The sequence below is a fragment of the Schistocerca americana genome, chromosome 4, assembly GCF_021461395.2.
Source record: "Schistocerca americana isolate TAMUIC-IGC-003095 chromosome 4, iqSchAmer2.1, whole genome shotgun sequence".
Classification (NCBI taxonomy): domain Eukaryota; kingdom Metazoa; phylum Arthropoda; class Insecta; order Orthoptera; family Acrididae; genus Schistocerca; species Schistocerca americana.
The window spans coordinates 531,888,991-531,911,959 of NC_060122.1; the positions used below are offsets into that span (position 1 = coordinate 531,888,991).

Genomic DNA, 22,969 nt, shown 5'->3' on the forward strand with positions numbered 1-22,969 from the left:
CATATATCAGTTCACAAGACTGGAGCCGCTACTTCTCAATCAAGTAGCTCCCCAGTTTGCCTCACAAAGGCTGAGTGCACTCCGCTTGCCAACAGTGCTCGGCAGACTGGATGGTCACCCGTCCAAGTGCTAGTCCAGCCTGACAGTGCTTAACTTCGGTGATCTGATGAGAACTGGTGTTACCACTGCGGCAAGGCTGTTGGCAATTAATCGTTGGATGATTAAAATCTTCACCAGTGTTTGCAATATGATGGGGAACTTCCCCACATGGGAACTGAAGTTTTGGTTACATCAGGAGGTGACTCAGGTCGTCAGTAGATGAACGCAATTACAATTTTATGATCACTCCTGATACAGAGTTTTGCCCAACAATCTCGCATGCAGCATCCATTTCTATCTCTGTGGATTTGAGTTTCTTGCCTACTGCAACCAATGCAGCACCTCCATTTCCTATTACGCTGTCTTCAAAACTCTCACTGCTGTCAACTTCAGGTTTTAATCAACTTTATGTTTTTAGGTGTTTGTTAATTTCAAGCATCTCTGTTTTGCGACTGGCTTAGTGGAGTTTCGGTGCTAGCCTTCCGTGAGGTCTTGTTTTTTTTTCCCTTCATTCATGTAGCATAGAAGAGTAGCAGAAGATGTTTCTTTCTAAAATAGCCTGTGTATGGAACATCTCATTAATGCAAGCTGTTCTTGCATTAGAGACAACCGAACGCTCTTTACTCCAGAAATTAGTCTTTGATTTTTGCAGATTTCCTTGTGATGTGCCATAGTACATCACTTCTGAATAATGGAGTGTATCACAAAATATACTAACTGAACTTGTTACAATGTTAACCAAAAGTACACTATCGGAATCAACATAAATGACCACACGTTGCACTACACTACTGAACACTAAGTGGACAACTGAGTTTGGCTTAACCTACAGCGCAGTTGCAGAGTTTTTCTGGGAAAGGCCACTTCCCCCACTAGAGCTCTGGTCACTCAAGAGTTTACTGACAAGCTATAGTATTGTGCATTGTTTGCTATTGAGCCAAATCTGACTGATAGTTGAGTATTGTTTCAGCTCATGAATGATAATTCATGAAGTTTTTTAAGTCTACCACAGTCCAATAGTAAGGGTCTGTTAACGAGCTAACCCTATCAAAAATCCAGTGCATAGCCAGCCTGAACATGTTACTGATTTGATTATACAAGAAGTCAGGAGGGCTATGCCATTACAAGTGGCTACTTGTAAATGAACAAAATGCAAGAAGCAAAGGGACTTGAAACAAAACAAGGCTTCAGGGGCGATTCTAGAAGTCGGTCAAGGGTGGGTTTGGGGGGGGGGGGGGGGGGGTCGTTGGGAGAATGGAATATTGTTTAACAAAAGTAGAGTCGGAGTCCTCCAGCGACAAATTGGTAACATTTGGTGTTGCTTGAAGTAGTTTTTGGTAACAGTTTTGGAGTTCAGGGTAAAAATGTGTCCACTGAATCTCTGTGACCGGGAAAATAATACGATTTGATCCAGGTGTCCGGCGATTTCGAAGTTTTTGTCTGGGGTCACCAATTTAAGTGTTGGTAGGCATACCCGGTATATTTAGCTTTCTTGATTATTGATGTATATTAATAAATAATAAGACGCATATTTTAAGTTAAATGATATTTATTGGTTTAGATAGTAAGCTATTTGTCGCTCTTATTCTTTTGTTAAAATGTGTTGCAGCCTATGTTGCAAAAAATTATTGAATCTGTTGAAGTAATATATTCGCTGATTTCTGAAGTCATTTTATCCAGTGTAACATGATACTCCATTGGGAGGGGGGCTATATCCCCCCCCCCCTCCAGCTTTGCCACCGCCACCCAAATGCTTTGAAGTTCCTCCTCGGCGCTCGTGTTCTGAACGCATACCGGACGTAAGAAATAAGCTGCTCTGGCGTGTCCCTGCGCCTTAACCAGTGGCACCCCATAGCGGCGAGTTGTGGCAACTCCGCGCATGCGCAGTTTCACGGAACTAACGTGACGTAGTGGCAGTCCCGCGCCTTTGAAAGTCGGTCAGTGTGTTGAAAAGCGGCAGTAAAGCGCGATCGTATGTGGCGCGGTGACCAGTGCTGCTGAGTTTGTTCGCATTGAAGCTACGTGTGTGTTAACATTATAGTCGACAAGTTGCACAGGTCCACTACAGGTAAGTACCAAGCACGTATAAAGTATTCGTGTTGAGAACAGTGTATTCGCCATTCAACAAACGACTGACAATATTTTAATACGCTTGGAGGGTAATTACTGCAGATGAAAGTAATCTATTGCCATGCAGCTACATAGTAATATGCAAATTATCTTCTTTTGCAGTAAGCGTAGGTTTTGCTGACTATGCATGCCCCATAAACATTTGTCTGTGAGGGCAATTTAAAAACGTTTAATTAGATATCTGTCTCAGAAAGCAATTCAGGATGCCCTTCTCCTGAAGATTTTCTTTTCTCAGCGTTCAGGATTAATCTTAGTAGATGATAACATTTCGTGCTACTCTCTCTCGTAAGTTCTGTACCTATTTCATCTTTCGTTCTCGACGTTTAAGTTTCTTTTCAGATATGCTAGTGAAAACGTGGTAAAATAGAATTGTTAACAGCATGTAATATTGCTTCACAACTGAAGAGTGTCAGAGTACTTGTCCTAACACTTATCGTGCTGTTTTAATGTTATGTATAGGTTTTTCAAACAGCTACGTTTCCGTATGTATAAACAACAGAGCTACAATACTCAATAGCTTAGCGTAGCTACATTCGAATAATGTTTGTGCATGTTTTAACAGGCCGAGAAAGTGTAGAGTATTTTTCTTAGCCGAATGGTACACGACTACTTGATGCCGCACGATTTGCACTTTATGGTTTAGGAACTGTTCGACTTGCTAAGAAGAAGAATATACCGCAAGCAGTTTTATGTTGTATTACTCACCCTGCTGGACGTCTGTACATTTTACGACATGACGCGATCTACAGCCCAGAACAATTTAATGAAAAAAGTGGGAAGTTTTTTCGTGGATAACGATATTTAAAAATCATCAGCTACACGGGGTCAAAACGAAATGATTCAAAACTATACAACCACGCTTAATTGACAAATAGTAGCAGCCAACCACCCGTATTCCCTCGTATTTTGGAATTACAAGCGATCAGCAACCTGTCGCTGTCACTTGACGCGCACACATGCGAAATGTTCACAGACACTCACGCGCTCCCTCCCCTCTCTTACTGCTCGGCGGAGCTAACCGCAGAAGGATTAACCCGGCCAAGAAATGGCCCAAGTTAAAAACCTAATGATGCAGCGTATCACGGTTCTTGACGCAGATCGATGTATTAGGGTTTAGACGTGATTGTCACGATTATTACTTGCACCACCAACATATTGTAAATCATCTATTGTGTTCCTTGAATTTGATTGTAACTGCAACTAAGACCCTGCACAATAATGCTTTATCACTTAAAATACCTTGTGTTGCAGATTATTTCTGGTTTCGTGTTGACGTTTGACTGTCGGTGAAGTTCCGTTCAAGACAAGAGATAGACCTAGATAGACACGCAAAAAAAAGTAGTTTTGGTGGTAAACTTTGAGATTGCTTATTGAGAGCACTCTTCTGTAAATCTGAACTTGTTCTTGTAGTTAAGCACGACTTCTTGTCTGAATACTGTATGTACAATGTGGAACTGGAAATATTACTATCCTGTGTAAAACTTAACACACTAAGGTATAGCTTCCGGCCATTTACGTCTGACCAGTATCAGAAACTACATAAGTATTTATAGAGAGACTTCGATAGTGTAATTGTAAATCTCATCAGTTGTGTGTTTGTGAGAAAAAACATTTTTCGGTTTGTTGTTAAGAATTAACTCACACAAGTTGGTTGTCACGAGACGATTCGTCCTCGAGGGTTTAATATCATTCAACAATTATTCTGGAGTCGTTTTATTGACAGATGTTAGCTATCAATAGTTGTTCGATCAGATGCTGTTTGCGGCTGCGATATACATCGCATTTCTTCCAGGAAGTTGTCTCCTTCAGATGAAATTTACAACTCCCTAGAAATGAATTCTGCTGCTTACCTTTACTCTAGTGAAATAATCGTCGTGTCACTTCGCAATGCTTTTAATTTACTAGACGACTGGTTCGTTAGCGAGTGTTAAACGCTAATGATATCTTCAGAAAGAATCCCACTGGATTCGTTGTTACAATAATTTAAGGTTCATTAAAATCGGACTTAATGCTTTTAAGTGATAGAAAACATAAAACCCCGAACAGTAACGCTCAATTATCACCACGCTGAGGTGAGCTTCGTTGTGTTATCGCTGTACCTTAAAATCCGGTGGTATTTGTAGGTGGACCACCCGTGCAGACTAGTCGCTTTCTTGTGTAGACCAGAACAGTTGCTAGAATCAGAATGATTGCCTTCTAGATAGAGTTGCCAGATGTCCGGCTTTTTACAGACTGTTGAACTACTTAATCGACGAGTAACTCACACAATGCTACACTAGTGGTGGTGTTGATACAAATCAGATTAATGGCAACGATTGCATTGTCTGTAGGATGACAATTATTGAACTGTTGTTGTTGTTGTGGTCTTCAGTCCTGAGACTGGTTTGATGCAGCTCTCCATGCTACTCTATCCTGTGCAAGCTTTTTCATCTCCCAGTACCTACTGCAACCTACATCCTTCTGAATCTGCTTAGTGTAATCATCTCTTGGCCTCCCTCTACGATTTTTACCCTCCACGCTGCCCTCCAATACTAAATTGGTGATCCCTTGATGCCTCAGAACGTCCTACCAACCGATCCCTTCTTCTAGTCAAGTTGTGCCACAAACTCCTCTTCTCCCCAATCCTATTCAATACTTCGTCATTAGTTATGTCATCTACCCATCTAATCTTCAGCATTCTTCTGTAGCACCACATTTCGAAAGCTCACATCGTTGGCGAATGTGGCGCAGACGAACAGTGAAATTCTGCCTGATCCGCCGAAGTGTCGATGCTGCCGATGACCTCCTCAGTTGTTGTTTTAATGATTATTGAACTACATGAAATAAAATCGTCATAAATTCTGGACGGTTTACGGTAGGACGTTCAAACTGCACAATGCCGCAGGGCGTGACGGAAATTAGTATGCGCCTAGTTGTTGTGGGCCGTTTGCACGCGAAAATGTCACTATACAGCGTGCCTGAGCGTATACCGCTTGTGAAGGCCTACTGTGCGAGCATTAATAGCCCAACTGCGGCTGAAAGGAAGTTTGCGGCCGAGTTCAAGCTGAAGACAACTTGTCCAAGTGCGCTAACAATCAAAAATTTGATTCGGAAGTTTGAGAGAACGGATATTGCTCGTGAACAGTATTGGAAATGTCGGTCGTCTAAAAAGGGTGAAAACGCCAGAAAACTTCGAGAAGACACGCGTTGTGTTTCAAACCCGCCCAAGGAAATCGATCAGACGACCTGCATAACAGACGGCAATCAACCGAGAGACACTACGACAAATTGTTGTTGAAGACCTGCATCTCTTCCCATATAAAATTCAAACCCGTCAGCCATTAAGCCCTAGGGCCATAGAACAGCGGTTGTGTTTCACCAACACTGTTGTCCACTGAATTGGCGAACAGGACTTTGATGTGAATATGGTTTGGCTTAGCGACGAAGCCGACTTTCATTTGGAGGAGTTCGTCAATAAGCAAAAGTGGCACATTTGTGGGTCTGAGAATCCGCATTTCGCGATCGAGAAGTCTCTTCGCCCTCAACGGATGACTGTGTGGCTGCAATGTCCGGTCATGGAATAATCGGTACGATATTCATTGGTGGCACGGTGACTACCGAACAGTACGTGAAGGTTTTGGAAGGTGATTTCATCCCCGTTATCCAAGGTGGCCCTGATTTCAACAAAATGTGGTTCATGCAAGACGGAGCTCGACCCCATCGAAGCAGGAGAGTGTTCGATGTCCTGGTGGAGCACTTTGAGGACCGCATTCTGGCTCTGGGGTACCCAGAGGCCACTGGCACGGGCCTTGATTGGCCGCCATATTCTCCCGATCTGAACACATGCGACTTCTTTTTGTGGGGCTGTATTAAAGACAGGGTATACAGCAGTAACCCCAAAACCATTGCTGAGATGAAAACAACAACTGAGGAGGTTATCGGCAGCGTCGACACTTCGGCGGCCCGCATCTCGTGGTCGTGCGGTAGCGTTCTCGCTTCCCACGCCCGGGTTCCCGGGTTCGATTCCCGGCGGGGTCGGGGATTTTCTCTGCCTCGTGATGGCTGGGTGTTGTGTGATGTCCTTAGGTTAGTTAGGTTTAAGTAGTTCTAAGTTCTAGGGGACTGATGACCATAGATGTTAAGTCCCATAGTGCTCAGAGCCATTTGAACACTTCGGCGGATCAGGCAGAATTTCACTGTTCGTCTGCGCCACATTCGCCAACGATGTGAAGCATATCGAGCATGTCATAACAAAAATCCGAATATCTGTAGTGACGTTTACATGTTGAATTAAGTTTTTTTTTTCATATACTTCAATAATTGTCACCCTATACAACAACAGTTGCCGAAATTAACATCTCGTGAAAAAGGAACCCAATGACTTTCGTAGAGTGAAAAAGAAATGGCAGATGAAGTATTTCTGCAAGATGAGTCAGTGGAATGTGTGGTGTCGTATACACTTGACTGTGCGGACAATGTACATGAGGAGTACAATGATGACTATACGTGCTTAACAAGTGAAAGTGTCGAGCCATGTAGTTCATCACCCTTGTCGGACAGGGAGCCACAAATCCCTTCTCCAGTGAAACGTAGTAAAGGACAATCGTTGTCCAAGGATCGAGTACTAAAAGTAAATACGTACATGGAAGATCATCCGCAGCATAGTAAAAAAACAATTATGAACAAATTTTGAGTAAGTCCGCAAAATATGATCGTGTAATGCGTAATAAAAACTAAGGACAAGGCGCACTTGTTACAGAAACTGGTGTTGTGCGTTTCAAGGGTGCTCGATACGGTTTACAGGATGTGCATGACGGTGACCTACTACGTTATGCACATCAAATTGTGCGCGACACAAATCATAATAATTTCGAGAGAAGCAGTGGATGGTTGCATAACTTAAAATAGTGCTACAGAATTGGTAGACGTAAGATAACGAAATTTCAAACAAAGCATCAACTTGACGATGCACAGCAAACTGCGGAATCGGTCCGAAAATAAACTTTTCTCATCGTTCAAATGGTTCAAATGGCTCTGAGCACTATGGGACTTAACATCTGTTGTCATCAGTCCCCTAGAACTTAGAACTACTTAAACCTAACCAACCTAACGACATCACACACATCCATGCCCGAGGCAGGATTCGAACCTGCGACCGTAGCGGTCGCGCGGCTCCGGACTGAAGCGCCTAGAACCGCACGGCCACACAGGCCGGCTCTCATCGTTCAGTAAGGAATTTGTTTTAAACGCTGACCGATCGATATTTAAAGAAAAAATGCATATGAAAGGAACCCTGGATGTTAGACGTACCAAGAGATTTGTATCAAGATCAAATAATAGCAGTGCCTTAACGCATTCTTGTACAATTATGCAGACTGTTAATCTGGATGGTAAATTGGTTTAAAATTTATTTGTTGTGCTGCGAGAAGTTGATGGTGCTCTGCACCCCACGATTCTTTCTCGTGTGCGTGTTCTTGCAAGGGCAATAGGTAATATTTACGTCACAACAAGCAAGTGAGGGAGAATGGGCATAAGAGAACTACAACTGTGGTATGAGCACCGCTTTTGGCCAGTAGCTGGTCAAAATTTCCCTTTGCTTTATTCCTGGTCTGCACGTAAAAATAACACTACTTCATAGCGAAGTATCCATCCTGAAAAGTGTATAACATTACAGTTCGTACCATCTGGAACCACTGGGCAAATTCAGCCTCGTTTTTTTGTTTCCCTATAGAATCGCTCTATCTGCAGTTACACCTTAAAGGATAGCCAGTTTCACGATAAGCGCCACGACAGACTGTTTCGCATTCGGTTTCATGCCATCACATTTCATCAGTTTTCATCATCCTGTTACACCAGTATGATTCTATATGCATCTTTTAAGAGTGGGTACCTAACTGAACATCCTTCACGGTTTATGACTCCCAAGGAGTGCGCCTTCGATCTTGATGGTGCGCGCCAAATTTTATTCGGTGTTCATTGTGCAAGTTAATGGCTTGTTTTCAACATATCTTGACTGTTGACGATGCCTATTTTGTGACCTGTGTAACATACATTACATAGAAGGTTGATCTCTGCACCTCCCAGACACTAATTTTCTGTCGCTCTCCTGATGCACACGGTGAGTCGTTAGTAGCTAATATTTTTCTTGTCATAGTTGTTAACACAAGCACTTTCAAATGAGCCTCAGTCAAGATTGAACTTGCAACCTCGCACTCAAGCGGTTCCTTGTCAGTGTGGCATCTTCTTTACTGGAGTTAGTTGTGTGTAGTCGTTCCACTTTAAACTACCCTGTACGCTTATCGCTGATATTTTATGGATGTGACTGCTTCCAGTGATTGTAATACAATCGTGTAATCATACAGTAATGAATCTTTCTCCTATGTACACGCAACACGTTGTATTTGGTTCTGCTGGGGGTCATTTGCCAATCCCTGTACCAAACGTCTATCCTCTGCAGGTATTCCTGTATTTCAATGCCATTTTCTAGTGTTGGGGCTGCTCTGTATACAGGGATGGGAAAAAATATGGAAACACCATGTCTTGTGTAAACACAAGACATGACCATGCCAAGTATGGTGTATGCAAACCGGTGGCATTCAGAACAGCTTCCAACCGTGTCGGAATGGATAAATGCAGGGTCTTTGTGGTTTTCAAGGGAATAGTGACAAGCTCAGGTATTGAGGACGGAGGTGGATAGCAATCACACATCCTTATCTCTCAATAATACTGAGATGTGATGACGGTAGTAGCCAGGGGAGACGCGACAATTCATTCTCGTGCCCACAAAACCAATCCTGGACGATGCGAGCTGTGTGAACGAGGGCCCTGTCGATTTGGCACAGAGCATCGCCATTGGGGAACAAAATTTGTAACATGGGATGGGCCTGGTCAGCCAAAATGCCCACATAATCCTTGACACTGATGCGACCTTATAGTGTAAGCACGGGGCTCTGGGAATACCAGTATACGGCTGACCAAGTCATCACCGAATCCTCGTCTGTTTCACTCTTGGAAGTAAACCGGGCCAAAAGTTGGTAAGTGTGTGGAACAACACACATCCGCCCAAATTACTTTCTTCCATTGCTTCATAGTCCAGGTTTTATGGCTTCGGCACCAAGTTTTCCAGCTACAGGCATTGGCATCATTGACGAGTTGTTTCGGAGTTCCATCTCGCCCAATAATTCCCTACTTCAGGAGCTCCGTTTGTGTTTTTGGTGCTGACAGGGTTCGCAACTGCGACAATCAGTTCTGCAGTGTCATCGTCTTATTTTTCGTCACAAGCCTTTTGAGTGGCCGCCTGTCACCATCGCTCAACACGCGCTTTCGTCCCGCATTATGACTTAGCGAATGATGTTTCTCCGCTTTCCCCGTTCAAATGGCTCTAAGCACTATTGGAATGAACATCTGAGGTCATCAGTCCCCTAAACTTGGACCTAACTAACCTAAGGACATCACACACATTCATGCCGAGGCAGGATTCGAACCTGCGACCGTAGCAGCAGCGCGGTTCCAGATTGAAGTGCCTAGAAACGCTCGACCACAACGGCCGGCGCTTTCCCCGTATGCGGTGTAAATCTTCGATACGGTGCCTCTTGAAACACCGAAAACTTCGGCTCCCTCGGTTATGGAAGCACTGTCCATAGGAGCACCAACAATTTGCTCATGTTCGAATTAACTTTGCTCCGACCTAATGCTCCCAAAACACAGAATGCTGGTCTGACTGCGACTGACACTTGCAACGTATCGAGACCATTGCAGAGGTGCCGATCGTGGTCAAATACAACAGCGCCACCTTCAAGCTTGGCTAACATCTGTATTTATGTTCAAGCATGCATTTCGTATGGTGTTTCCATATTTTTTCCACCCCTTGTACAGCAGCATCGTCAAGGTTACACACCACCGATCAGGCTGACCGGCCCAGTGGTAAGTCACAAGACTCGTTTACGGATGAATGGCTGTTCAGATCTCCGACCGGCAATCCAGCTTCAGGCTTTCCAAGATTTCCCTAAATTGCTGCCTCGATGCATACTTTGCAAGGGCATGGCCGATTTATTTCCCCAATCCGAGCTTGCAGAAGTGTCCTCACATTCCATGTTCCAATCCGTATCTTTCCTCCCTTCAGTGTCCCTTTCTTCCTTTCAAATATGTCTACTCTCAATGTGTTCGCCTCCTGGAGATCCGAATGAGGGAAAGTTTTAACTCCGGAATCTTTCACATGGAGAGACATACCATGTACTGCTTGGGAATCTACCATTAGCCAAGTAATTTACCATTAGCCAAGTAAGTGAATTTAAATATCTCGGAAGCACAATAACTGAAGACTTGAGATGTCACCAGGAGGTGAAAACTCGAATTTCCATAGCGAAGGAGGCATTCAACTGAAAGAGGAGACTCTTATGTGGCAAATTAGATAAAGGACTAAGGAAAAGGCTTGGCAAATGTTTTGTCTGGAGTGTGGCACTATATGGGGCAGAAACATGGACACTGAGACGAGAGGATGAAAAAAGGTCAGAAGCATTTGAGATGTGGATGTGGAGGAGAATGGAGAGAATAAGCTGGATGAAAAGAGTGAGTAATGAAAGAGTATTGGAAAGGGTTGGTGAGAGAAGATGTCTGCTGGAGGTTGTAAGAGAAAGGAAAAAGAACTGGTTGGGACATTCATTGAGAAGGGAGTGTTTGCTAGTAGATGCTTTGGAAGGATTGGTTTGTGGGAGAAAACTGAGAGGAAGAAGGAGATACAAGGTGATAGACGACATAAATTATGCAGACCTGAAGAGGATGGCAGAAGTCCGGACAACCTGGAGAACTACCATGTGAAAACCTGCCTTTAGGCAGAACACATGATGATGATGATGATGATGATGAATCCGAGCTTGTGCGCCGTCTGTTATCACCTTGTCGTCGAAGCAACGTTAAAATCTTGTTTTTCTTCCTTCCTTATAGCTTCGCCGTTTCTTTACTAACTGTAGTCAAAAAAATAAAATTGCACATGTGCGGGTAAAGCTGCAAAACCAAATTATGATTTAAAATAAATAAATAAATTCGGTAGAAGCATTAATCACACTACCAAGTAGGCGTCCATTGACTTACTGCGCCTTATGGAAACATTTGCCATGAAAATACTGACACTGTCACATTACATTTCCCTATTTTACAACACATGATTGTATCCAGTTATGTAAGTAAAGACTTCCAACTGATGTGTATTGTACCAAAATCGAAAACAGATTTACTGCTTCAAAATCTTCTGGCATATTCTACACAATAACTGTGCAACATTTGTGAGCGACATATTCACTAATTTCAAAATGACCACGATCGATGCAGTAACACTTGTCACCGTCACAGCAACGAAGTTTTCTTTGCTTCGTGGCTCGTCGCACTCTTGTCGACTTCTGAACGAATTATGCGATACTGCTCATGAGCCATGTGGCTTTCAGAATGCTTGTACGAAGACCGCAGCTGCAAGGTTTTCTTGAGCGATTAGCAAATGTGTACGCACGTTAACTTTTTCTGTTGCGGCACTTCGATCCCGTCTACACAGTGTGCTCTGCAAGGAGCAACGAAGGCAACGCAGCATTGCTCCCTGCTGCTGCACCTCGCTGCAGTCAGACGCCACATGCCGTAATATGAGTAATCTTATTTCGTTGAGAAATCTAGCCATACGCAAATATTCACAGTAGTTCGGGACAGACCCCAAAAACTTTTTTGTGGGATTCTACACCATGTTTCACGTAAAATTCTTCATTCATGTATAGTTTGAATAGCGAAGGTCTTAACCAGCATGCCTCGTGGAAGGCTCTGGTTAGCTTCCCCTCCTTCAGATGAAATGAATTTATCCACATACAGTACTTGAATATTCTTGAGATTTTCAAGTTTGCAGCCGTATTCTACATCTACGTGATTACTCTGCTGTTCACAATAATAGTGCCCGACAGAGGGTTCAATGAACCACATACAAGCTGTCTCTCTACCGTTCCACCCTCGAACGGCGCGTGGGAAGAACAAGCACTCAAATTTTTCTGTGCTAGCCCTGATTTCTCTTATTTTATCGTGATGATCATTTCTCCCTATGTAGGTGGGTGCCAACAGAATGTTTGCGCAATCGGAGGAGAAAACTGGTGATTGAAATTTCATGAGAAGATCCCGTCGCAACGAAAAACGCCTTTGTTTTAATGATTACTCGAATTCACGTATCATGTCTGTGGCACTATCTCCAGTACTTCGCGATAATACAAAACGAGCTGCCCTTCTTTATACTTTTTCGATGTCATCCGTCAGTCCCATCTGGTGCGGATCCCACACCGCACAGCAATACTCCAGAACAGGGCGGACAAGCGTGGTGTAAGCAGTCTCTTTTAGTAGACCTGTTACACCTTCTAAGTGTTCTGCCAATGAATCTCAGTCTTTGGTTGTCTCTACTCACAACATTATCTATGTGATCGTTCCAATTTAGGGTATTTGTAATTGTAATCCCTAAGTATTTAGTTAATTTACAGCCTTCAGATTTGTGTGACTTACTGCGTAATCTAAATTTAGCGGATTCCTTTTAGTGCTCATGTGAATAACTTCACACTTTTCTTTATTCAGGGTCAATTGCCACTTTTCGCACCATACAGATACACTCCTGGAAATTGAAATAAGAACACCGTGAATTCATTGTCCCAGGAAGGGGAAACTTTATTGACACATTCCTGGGGTCAGATACATCACATGATCACACTGACAGAACCACAGGCACATAGACACAGGCAACAGAGCATGCACAATGTCGGCACTAGTACAGTGTATATCCACCTTTCGCAGCAATGCAGGCTGCTATTCTCCCATGGAGACGATCGTAGAGATGCTGGATGTAGTCCTGTGGAACGGCTTGCCATGCCATTTCCACCTGGCGCCTCAGTTGGACCAGCGTTCGTGCTGGACGTGCAGACCGCGTGAGACGACGCTTCATCCAGTCCCAAACATGCTCAATGGGGGACAGATCCGGAGATCTTGCTGGCCAGGGTAGTTGACTTACACCTTCTAGAGCACGTTGGGTGGCACGGGATACATGCGGACGTGCATTGTCCTGTTGGAACAGCAAGTTCCCTTGCCGGTCTAGGAATGGTAGAACGATGGGTTCGATGACGGTTTGGATGTACCGTGCACTATTCAGTGTCCCCTCGACGATCACCAGTGGTGTACGGCCAGTGTAGGAGATCGCTCCCCACACCATGATGCCGGGTGTTGGCCCTGTGTGCCTCGGTCGTATGCAGTCCTGATTGTGGCGCTCACCTGCACGGCGCCAAACACGCATACGACCATCATTGGCACCAAGGCAGAAGCGACTCTCATCGCTGAAGACGACACGTCTCCATTCGTCCCCCCATTCACGCCTGTCGCGACACCACTGGAGGCGGGCTGCACGATGTTGGGGCGTGAGCGGAAGACGGCCTAACGGTGTGCGGGACCGTAGCCCAGCTTCATGGAGACGGTTGCGAATGGTCCTCGCCGATACCCCAGGAGCAACAGTGTCCCTAATTTGCTGGGAAGTGGCGGTGCGGTCCCCTACGGCACTGCGTAGGATCCTACGGTCTTGGCGTGCATCCGTGCGTCGCTGCGGTCCGGTCCCAGGTCGACGGGCACGTGCACCTTCCCCCGACCACTGGCGACAACATCGATGTACTGTGGAGACCTCACGCCCCACGTGTTGAGCAATTCGGCGGTACGTCCACCCGGCCTCCCGCATGCCAACTATACGCCCTCGCTCAAAGTCCGTCAACTGCACATACGGTTCACGTCCACGCTGTCGCGGAATGCTACCAGTGTTAAAGACTGCGATGGAGCTCCGTATGCCACGGCAAACTGGCTGACACTGACGGCAGCGGTGTACAAACGCTGCGCAGCTAGCGCCATTCGACGGCCAACACCGCGGTTCCTGGTGCGTCCGCTGTGCCGTGCGTGTGATCATTGCTTGTACAGCGCTCTCGCAGTGTCCGGAGCAAGTATGGTGGGTCTGACACACCGGTGTCAATGTGTTCTTTTTTCCATTTCCAGGAGTGTATTTTAACTAAATCATTTTGCAATTCTTTTTGGTCATCTGATGGCTTTACAAGACGGTAAATGACAGCATCATCTGCAAACAATCTAAGACGGCTACTGAAATTGTCTCCTATGTCGTTAATATAGATCCGGAACAATAGAGGGCCTATAACACTTCCTTGGGGAACGCCGGATATTATTTCTATTTTACTCGATGACCTTCCGTCTATTACTACGAACTGTGACCTTTCTGACAGGAAATCACGAATCCAGTCGCACAACTGACGCGGTATTCCATAGGCACGCAGTTTGGTTAGAAGACGCATGTGAGGAACGGTGTCGATAGCCTTCTGTTAATCTAAAAATATGGAATCAATTTGACATCCCCTGTCGATAATATTCATTATTTCATGAGTATAAAGAGCTAGTTGTTTCGCATGAACGGCATTTTCTGAAACCGTGCTGACAACGTTTCATAGATCGTTTTCTTCGAGGTACTTCATAATGTTCGAATACAGTATATGTTCCAAAACCCTACTGCAAATCGACGTTAGTGATGTGGGCCTGTAATTCAACGGATTACTCATACTTCCCTTTTTGGGTATTGGCGTGACTTGAGCAATTTTCCAGTCTTTAGGTACGGATCTTTCTGTGAGAGAGCAGTTGTATATAATTGCTAAATATGGAGCTATTGTATCAGCATACTCTGAGAGGAACCTGACTGGTATACAATTTGGACCGGAAGCCTTGCTTTTATTAAGTGATTTAAGGTGCTTTGCGACACCGAGGATATCTATTTCTATATTTCTCATCTTGGCAGTTGTTCTTGATTGGAATTCGGGAATATTTATTTCGTCTTTTGTGGTGAAGGAGTTTCGTTTCAAAACTCTGCTTTAGTGGCACTGTCATCAATGACATCACCGCAGCTATCGCGCAGTGAAGGTATTGATTGCCTCTTGCCACTGGAGTGCTTTATGTATGACCAGAATCTCTTTGGGTTTTCTGCCAGATTTCGAGACAGAGTTTCATTGTGGAAATTATTGAAAGCATCTCGCGTAGAACTTTTGCAAAACTTTGCCAATCTTGGGAATTTTGCGTTCTTTTAAATATGGCATGCTTTTTTCGCTGCTTCTGTTCTCATTACACACGACATTTAAAGTATTATTACTTATATTATCTGAAGCGAAAATCTGAACGCCGGCATCGTTTAGAAAACTCCATATGTCAGAAAAGTTCCAGTTAAAAATAGAAAATTACACATACCAAATAACGATCCTAGTTCATATCGAAGTACTCCCCTTGGCTACTAAACACAGTTGCAACGTTCCTGGTTGCAAGCCCATTTGTCACAGTCCGTTGGACGTCTGCGATATCTTGATGAAGCTTTTCTTCAGTCACCTTTTCACTCGCGGAAACAAGAAAAAATCGCAAGGCGAGGGATCGGGCGAATATGACGGACGTTGGGTGGCAGTAACAGAATGTCTCGCCAGCTACTCAGTAAAAGATAAAGCGGTATGGGGTCTGGCCACTATCATGCAGTAAGAACCAGTCCTGGGAATGTCACAAATCAGGGCAAACGTTTTGCCGCAAACGTTTCAAGACTTCATCGTAAAGAGTTTGGTTCACTGTTTGATCTGGAGGAACGTACTCATGGTGAACTAGTGCTTCACTATCAAAGAGTGTGATCAACAATGCCCGTGTCCTCGAAGGTTGTTCTTTTTTTTTTTTTTTTTTTTTTTTTTTTTACGCCTCGTGTGTGAGGGTCATACTGGTAACAACAACTTCCGTCCCCAGCAATAAACTTCGACAGATATGTGGAATCACGTCTGACTCTATCCAGTACCTCAGCTGAAATTCTTCGTCTTTCCTCTTTCTGTTCGTCTGTTAGTGTCTGAGGACCTAGTTTTGCAATAAGTTTCCTTTTTCCTAAATCTGCGCGTAAAATTTTGTGACACACATCACGATTCAAATTTTCAGCAACTTTTGCAATCACAATAATTGCCAATTTTGAGGATGTACAAATTAGTAAGCTAACATACTTTGCACACTTCCGCTCTCTGATGTCATACTGAATAATATTCTGGGGCAACTCAACACTTAGGCAAAAGGTTTTCACTGCTCAAAAGAAAGTAGTTAGAATAATGTGTGGAGCTCATAGTCGCACATCTTGCAGGCATCTGTTTAAAAGGTTAGGAATTCTTACAACTGCTTCACAGTACATTTACTCAGTAATGAAATTTTTTCTCAACAACTTGGACCAGTTTAGAATCAACAGCGACATTCATGATTACAATACCAGAAAAAAGAAAGACCTACACTATCCTTTACTTGACCTATCTTTGGCACAGAAAGAGGTAAAATATGCCGCTTTAAAACTTTTTGATAAATTACCAGATGAAATAAAATGTCTGACAGACAGCAGTAATAGTTTCAAAAATAAATTGAAATCATACCTGCTTGACAACTCCTTCTATACCATAGATTAATTCTTGAATATAGATATAGGCTTCATATTTGCATTTTATGCCATTTAAGGGAATGGGATAGATAATAGAAATATTTAGGTATAACACTACAATGTAAAAATAAAAACATGTTTCCTGTGCGCATTTCTTGTGCATTTGACACGTTCCACACCATAACGGTTTTTCCGTGCTATTGATCTATGGGACACGTAACTAACTAACTAACTTTAGTTATATCGCAAGCACAGTTACATGACGATCTTCTTGCAACAACTGCCTTAAAACACTCCACGTTTGCATCGCTAAGTGCTGTAGACGGGCGACCAGCTCTGGGATTATTTTGCACTGAATTTCTGCCTTCTCGAAACCTTTTGTGCCCCTCGAAAATACGACTTCTTGAAAGTGCCTCTCCTGCATACGTTTGCTTAATCATTGTCCACTTTTCACTAGGGGTTTCCCGAGCTTAATGCAGAACTTAATGGCCACTCTCTGCTCACAACCAGCATCCATTATACCATCGTAAATAATGCGCCAAGAACCCAAATAGTGTGTTGCTAAGCACAGTGCTGCCACCTAGTAAGTTTATGCGGAACATGGCCAAGGTTATTGCAAGGACATACACATATCAGGTAACATTAAAAAAAATTGTTTGTTTTTATGCTGCAAAATCAGAAATAAAAAGACCAGTCCTGGGACTTTTCCGACAAATGGAGTATTACCCTGTAAGTCATTCCACCACACATTGTCCAGAGAAGATAGCCGTAAGTGGTCAAATACGCCAGGGAAAGTGGATGAAATGCAGTTCGTAACGTAACTGCCCCACAATCCTGTCCGAAGAAACTGCAGACCTGCGGATGTGTTTATCCTGCTGGTAGATAATCTAATTTTTGCGATTTTTAAAAAATTGTTGCTATTTTTTAAAATCATTTCCCTGTGAAATTTACTCAACACAGAGGCACAACAAACATAATTTTTCTCTTTTCCAATGCGGAGTAAGTATTATTATTTGCGGACTTCGGAATAAGAAGCCATTGTCTTTGAACTTACCTGTCGTCGCACATTCCTTAAGCAATCTTGAAAGTTTATGTTTTAAGGCTAAAAATACGTAATCGATTTTGTTAATAAAAGTACGATAATATTTAGCGTCAGTCGAAATTTGTGACTGGGCTTGAGAATATTTTGGTGTGGGGAAAACATGTTATCTTGGAGGAAGAGTCATCAACAGGTGTCGTCGTATCTTCCAGGCGCACCCGAGGGAAATTTGTTGGAACCATGTTGTTCATATTGCATATTAACGACCTGGCAGACACTTAGTAACCTAAGATTTTTTGCAGATAATGCTGTTCTCTGTAATGAAGAACTATTTGAAAAAGTCACTAATATCCAGTCAGATCTTGATGATATTTCAAAGTGGTTTGAAGGTTGGCAACTCGTTTCAAATGTACAGAAATAAAAAAAATGTGCACTTCACAAAATGAAAAAATGTGGTATCCTATGACTACAGTGTCAGTATGTCACAATTTTGCTGAGTTAACTCATAAACATCTAATTTTAACAAATGAAATAGATTGTCTACGTAGACATTCTTACGTATGATACTAGGAAAACACAGGCATTATAGAAAGGAAATTGTTTATTCGTGCGACTCATCTTGTTGCGCAAGGGTATCGGACCCATACCATGTAAGACTGTCAGGGAATATCGAATGTATACAAAGAAATGCCCAACTTATGGTTACAGATTTGATGGGATAGTGTCACACTATGTGGAAGGTAGACGCCAACTATCGTACGAAAGCCTACTTAAAAAGGTTCAAGAACCATCATTAAGTGAGGAATTAAGTTATATACAACCCCCTACTTATCGCTCGTGGAGGGATCGCGAAGACAAGATTAGACTAATTACAGCGTACAGCGTACACAGTCATTCTTCCTGCTGCGCCCCATGCTCATTTGGAACGGGAACAAGCCCTGAGTAGGATGTACCCTCTGCCATGCACTTTTGCGTTGGTTTGATGAGTGTCGATGTAGGTGACTTCGACTGCAATTTAACTCGCTTAGGTGCTGCAAGGAAATGTTGGAAAATTAAATTCTTGGACCGACTTGGATGTTCGCGATATCTCTGTTACCCATGTCCAAATGTTCACTCCAGATAAGTAACCAGTAACAGATTTTTCCAGCCTTCACTATCTCTCGTATCTTCACTCATTTTCGTCAGACTTGCTGCTTTATATTACAAGTTCGGTAGATCGAGATCGATCTTTCCAGTCATCGCAACATTTCACTTGGAAAACAAACACTAACGCAGTTAATTACTCAAAATTTCTTGGTTATATTATCACTCATAAAAGACTAATTAAGGAAAGATTGACATCTCTATGTCAGACAGGATAAGAAAACGAAATGGAAAGCTAAGCGAAACAAATTTAACTGTTTTCCAAGCCAGCTGTTGATTCAAAGGAATTCAGTCCCAAACTTAATGTTGAGCTTCAGCGCAACCTTCCCTGCAGTTTAGTAGCGTAGGTGGTTCGTGGGTGCCTGCCACTGGCGTGTCAATGAGATATCAGGTTTGTATCGCGTGGTTGACTGTTTCAGCAGTGTAATGTTGTGTTGTATTGTTTTATGTACGACTATGTAATGAAATGCTGGGAGAAGGTTGGAAGGAAATGGCGGCATACACTGTAACCCTTCCGAAGAACGCCGAGCTTGTCTCTATATGCCGGTAGTGTTATAATCAAGTGTTCCATTAGACACACGAAAGAGGGTTCACCACACACCAACAGAATCCGAATCGGGTAGATAAATTAGAACGTTACTTGTCTTTTCTACCTTAGAAATCTCAGCCGATAATGGAATTTAAAAATCTTTTGGCAGCTTAATGTAAGGGAAAAGTCAAGACTGACAAAGTCACTTCATAGAGAAAATCCACAAATTATCTGTAACTAATATCTGAAGTAACTGGATGGTGAGAACGTGTGCAAATAACTTTTCTCTCTTGATCATCTGGTTTCATCAAGAAAGCGCGCTGGTGCTCCATAATTGGTATATTGAAGCAACTCGTCGCGGTCTACCTACAGGAGCTCCGTATCTCTACACCGTGACTTTAAGGCAAGAAAAATTCCAGCAATTAGTGTCTCCTTATAGGCCATCTCTGAAGCGGAAGCTCATACTAATTGGAAGAGTACAGCGCGTCTGTTCTTTCGTCACGATGCCTGGGAAACAGATTTGGAACGTTCGGTGGACCTATTCGGCCTATTGAACAGTTTCGGAGAGTAGTAAACACTGTTTCAGAAGAAAATTTATTTGTTTGTAATCTGTTTTGTTGCGTGCAACAGCACAGCTCATCTACAAGTAGTGCTTCTTACTCTGACTACTATCCGTTTCATCCGTAACTCTATGCAGCGATCGCGTAAATCGTGAGAAGATAATTAAAACTAGTGCTACATTTACCTGGTTCTCAATTTCTACCGTTGCAATATCAGGAATGTCAACCGCGTTGCATTTGTTATAAATTAATAAATTTGTTATAAATGAATTATTCTTGTTACTGTCAAATACCTAAAGAAATTTAAATTCTATTGGAAGTGAAACTTCAGTAGCCCATAAAGCAAATAACTCCGTGTAGACGTCGTTCACATTGTTAGAAAACGTACAGATAACGCTGTTAAATAACATGAAATGGAAATATATAAATATGGAGTTATTAAAATGCAGTAGTAGCTCTTTTGAATGTTTTGCAAATTATCATAATAGTATTATACACTCCTGGAAATTGAAATAAGAACACCGTGAATTCATTGTCCCAGGAAGGGGAAACTTTATTGACACATTCCTGGGGTCAGATACATCACATGATCACACTGACAGAACCACAGGCACATAGACACAGGCAACAGAGCATGCACAATGTCGGCACTAGTACAGTGTATATCCACCTTTCGCAGCAATGCAGGCTGCTATTCTCCCATGGAGACGATCGTAGAGATGCTGGATGTAGTCCTGTGGAACGGCTTGCCATGCCATTTCCACCTGGCGCCTCAGTTGGACCAGCGTTCGTGCTGGACGTGCAGACCGCGTGAGACGACGCTTCATCCAGTCCCAAACATGCTCAATGGGGGACAGATCCGGAGATCTTGCTGGCCAGGGTAGTTGACTTACACCTTCTAGAGCACGTTGGGTGGCACGGGATACATGCGGACGTGCATTGTCCTGTTGGAACAGCAAGTTCCCTTGCCGGTCTAGGAATGGTAGAACGATGGGTTCGATGACGGTTTGGATGTACCGTGCACTATTCAGTGTCCCCTCGACGATCACCAGTGGTGTACGGCCAGTGTAGGAGATCGCTCCCCACACCATGATGCCGGGTGTTGGCCCTGTGTGCCTCGGTCGTATGCAGTCCTGATTGTGGCGCTCACCTGCACGGCGCCAAACACGCATACGACCATCATTGGCACCAAGGCAGAAGCGACTCTCATCGCTGAAGACGACACGTCTCCATTCGTCCCTCCATTCACGCCTGTCGCGACACCACTGGAGGCGGGCTGCACGATGTTGGGGCGTGAGCGGAAGACGGCCTAACGGTGTGCGGGACCGTAGCCCAGCTTCATGGAGACGGTTGCGAATGGTCCTCGCCGATACCCCAGGAGCAACAGTGTCCCTAATTTGCTGGGAAGTGGCGGTGCGGTCCCCTACGGCACTGCGTAGGATCCTACGGTCTTGGCGTGCATCCGAGCGTCTCTGCGGTCCGGTCCCAGGTCGACGGGCACGTGCACCTTCCGCCGACCACTGGCGACAACATCGATGTACTGTGGAGACCTCACGCCCCACGTGTTGAGCAATTCGGCGGTACGTCTACCCGGCCTCCCGCATGCCCACTATACGCCCTCGCTCAAAGTCCGTCAACTGCACATACGGTTCCCGTCCACGCTGTCGCGGCATGCTACCAGTGTTAAAGACTGCGATGGAGCTCCGTATGCCACGGCAAACTGGCTGACACTGACGGCGGCGGTGCACAAATGCTGCGCAGCTAGCGCCATTCGACGGCCAACACCGCGGTTCCTGGTGTGTCCGCTGTGCCGTGCGTGTGATCATTGCTTGTACAGCCCTCTCGCAGTGTCCGGAGCAAGTATGGTGGGTCTGACACACCGGTGTCAATGTGTTCTTTTTTCCATTTCCAGGAGTGTATTTCCTAAAACAGGCATCATCAGATGCGATCCTCGAAGGCTGGAATGCATCGCATGTAAGGACCCCATTTTTTCCAGATTCTCCGGTATTTTCAAAAATGGAGACGTTAGTTACAGTAAATAAACAGAAAATGTACCTGATTATCTGCAAATATCGGTAAATCTGCTGCTACCGAGCGAGGTGAGACGAAGTATTCGGTAGGAGTGAAGGTTAAACCTCGGACGGCTATCGAGATTTCTGTAAATTAGTTTACATAAGTAATAGGTTAGATCCCTCAACGAGATCACAGCTCCATATGGCAGTACTCTGTCGTTTTACGTATTGTGAATCCCGTCAACGGAATTTTTTCTCAGTGGTTTGTCTTTTTTCGTTTCCTATTCTTTCGCCCTTTAACTGTATATTTTTGTAGAAGTAATTTAGATTTTCTTGTATCGACCGTAGCCGCCACTGTATCACTTTACTTTTTAATCGTCTCTTGTGTTTCCTTTAGCTGTGATGAGACGAATGGTGGGATCTAAATCTGACAGTTCGGCTATCAGAGAAATCGAGCAGCTTCTTGCAGCTTCCACATCACGCTCGATTATAGTAGGAAATCCCTTACAAGGCCAAAAAGGGGTGAGGATGTTTTGCTGCAAGAAAGCAGTGTGGCTAAGGCGAACAGAATGTGGAAAGTAGAAAGTGTGTACATGCAGTATGCCTCTGAACAAAAAAAGAGACCGCCACACACACGGCTTGAATGAACACGCTGTTACGATATCACTTTAAAGAACATTTTTTTTATATTGTTTATTCTTCTGGGCAGCTATGTTATAGGCAATAGTATCAGGCGTGTCATTGTTGTTGCAGAATGCAGTGGAGCGGCCGCGTGGGCACCATTCTGCTGGTGTTAGCGGCGATGCTGCAGCTGTCTGCTGGCCTCACAGGTACTGTGTTAGCATTAAACTAGTCATACTGTGATTATCCTTATTTTGGATTGTTATAAATGTCAGACACGGAAAAAACCGCTATTTTAAAATTTTCTGTTTCTCACTATCCTAAGATAATTGCCATGAAGGTCAACGTTCAAGCAGATCAGATTGTTGTAATGTC

At 43.8% G+C, this 22,969-nt stretch overlaps 1 protein-coding gene across 1 annotated transcript in view; it reads left to right on the forward strand.

Annotated features, from left to right (window-relative positions):
* Window positions 1-2,050: 2,050 nt before the first annotated feature.
* The window catches only part of LOC124612716 (balbiani ring protein 3-like), a 249,852-nt gene continuing 228,933 nt past the window's right edge, over window positions 2,051-22,969 (forward strand). Inside the window, exons 1-2 of the mRNA XM_047141072.1 lie at window positions 2,051-2,167; window positions 22,727-22,803. Of these exons, the coding sequence (XP_046997028.1) occupies window positions 22,728-22,803 (76 nt within the window). The 5' untranslated portion in view covers window positions 2,051-2,167; window position 22,727. The remainder of the gene's footprint in view (window positions 2,168-22,726; window positions 22,804-22,969) is intronic.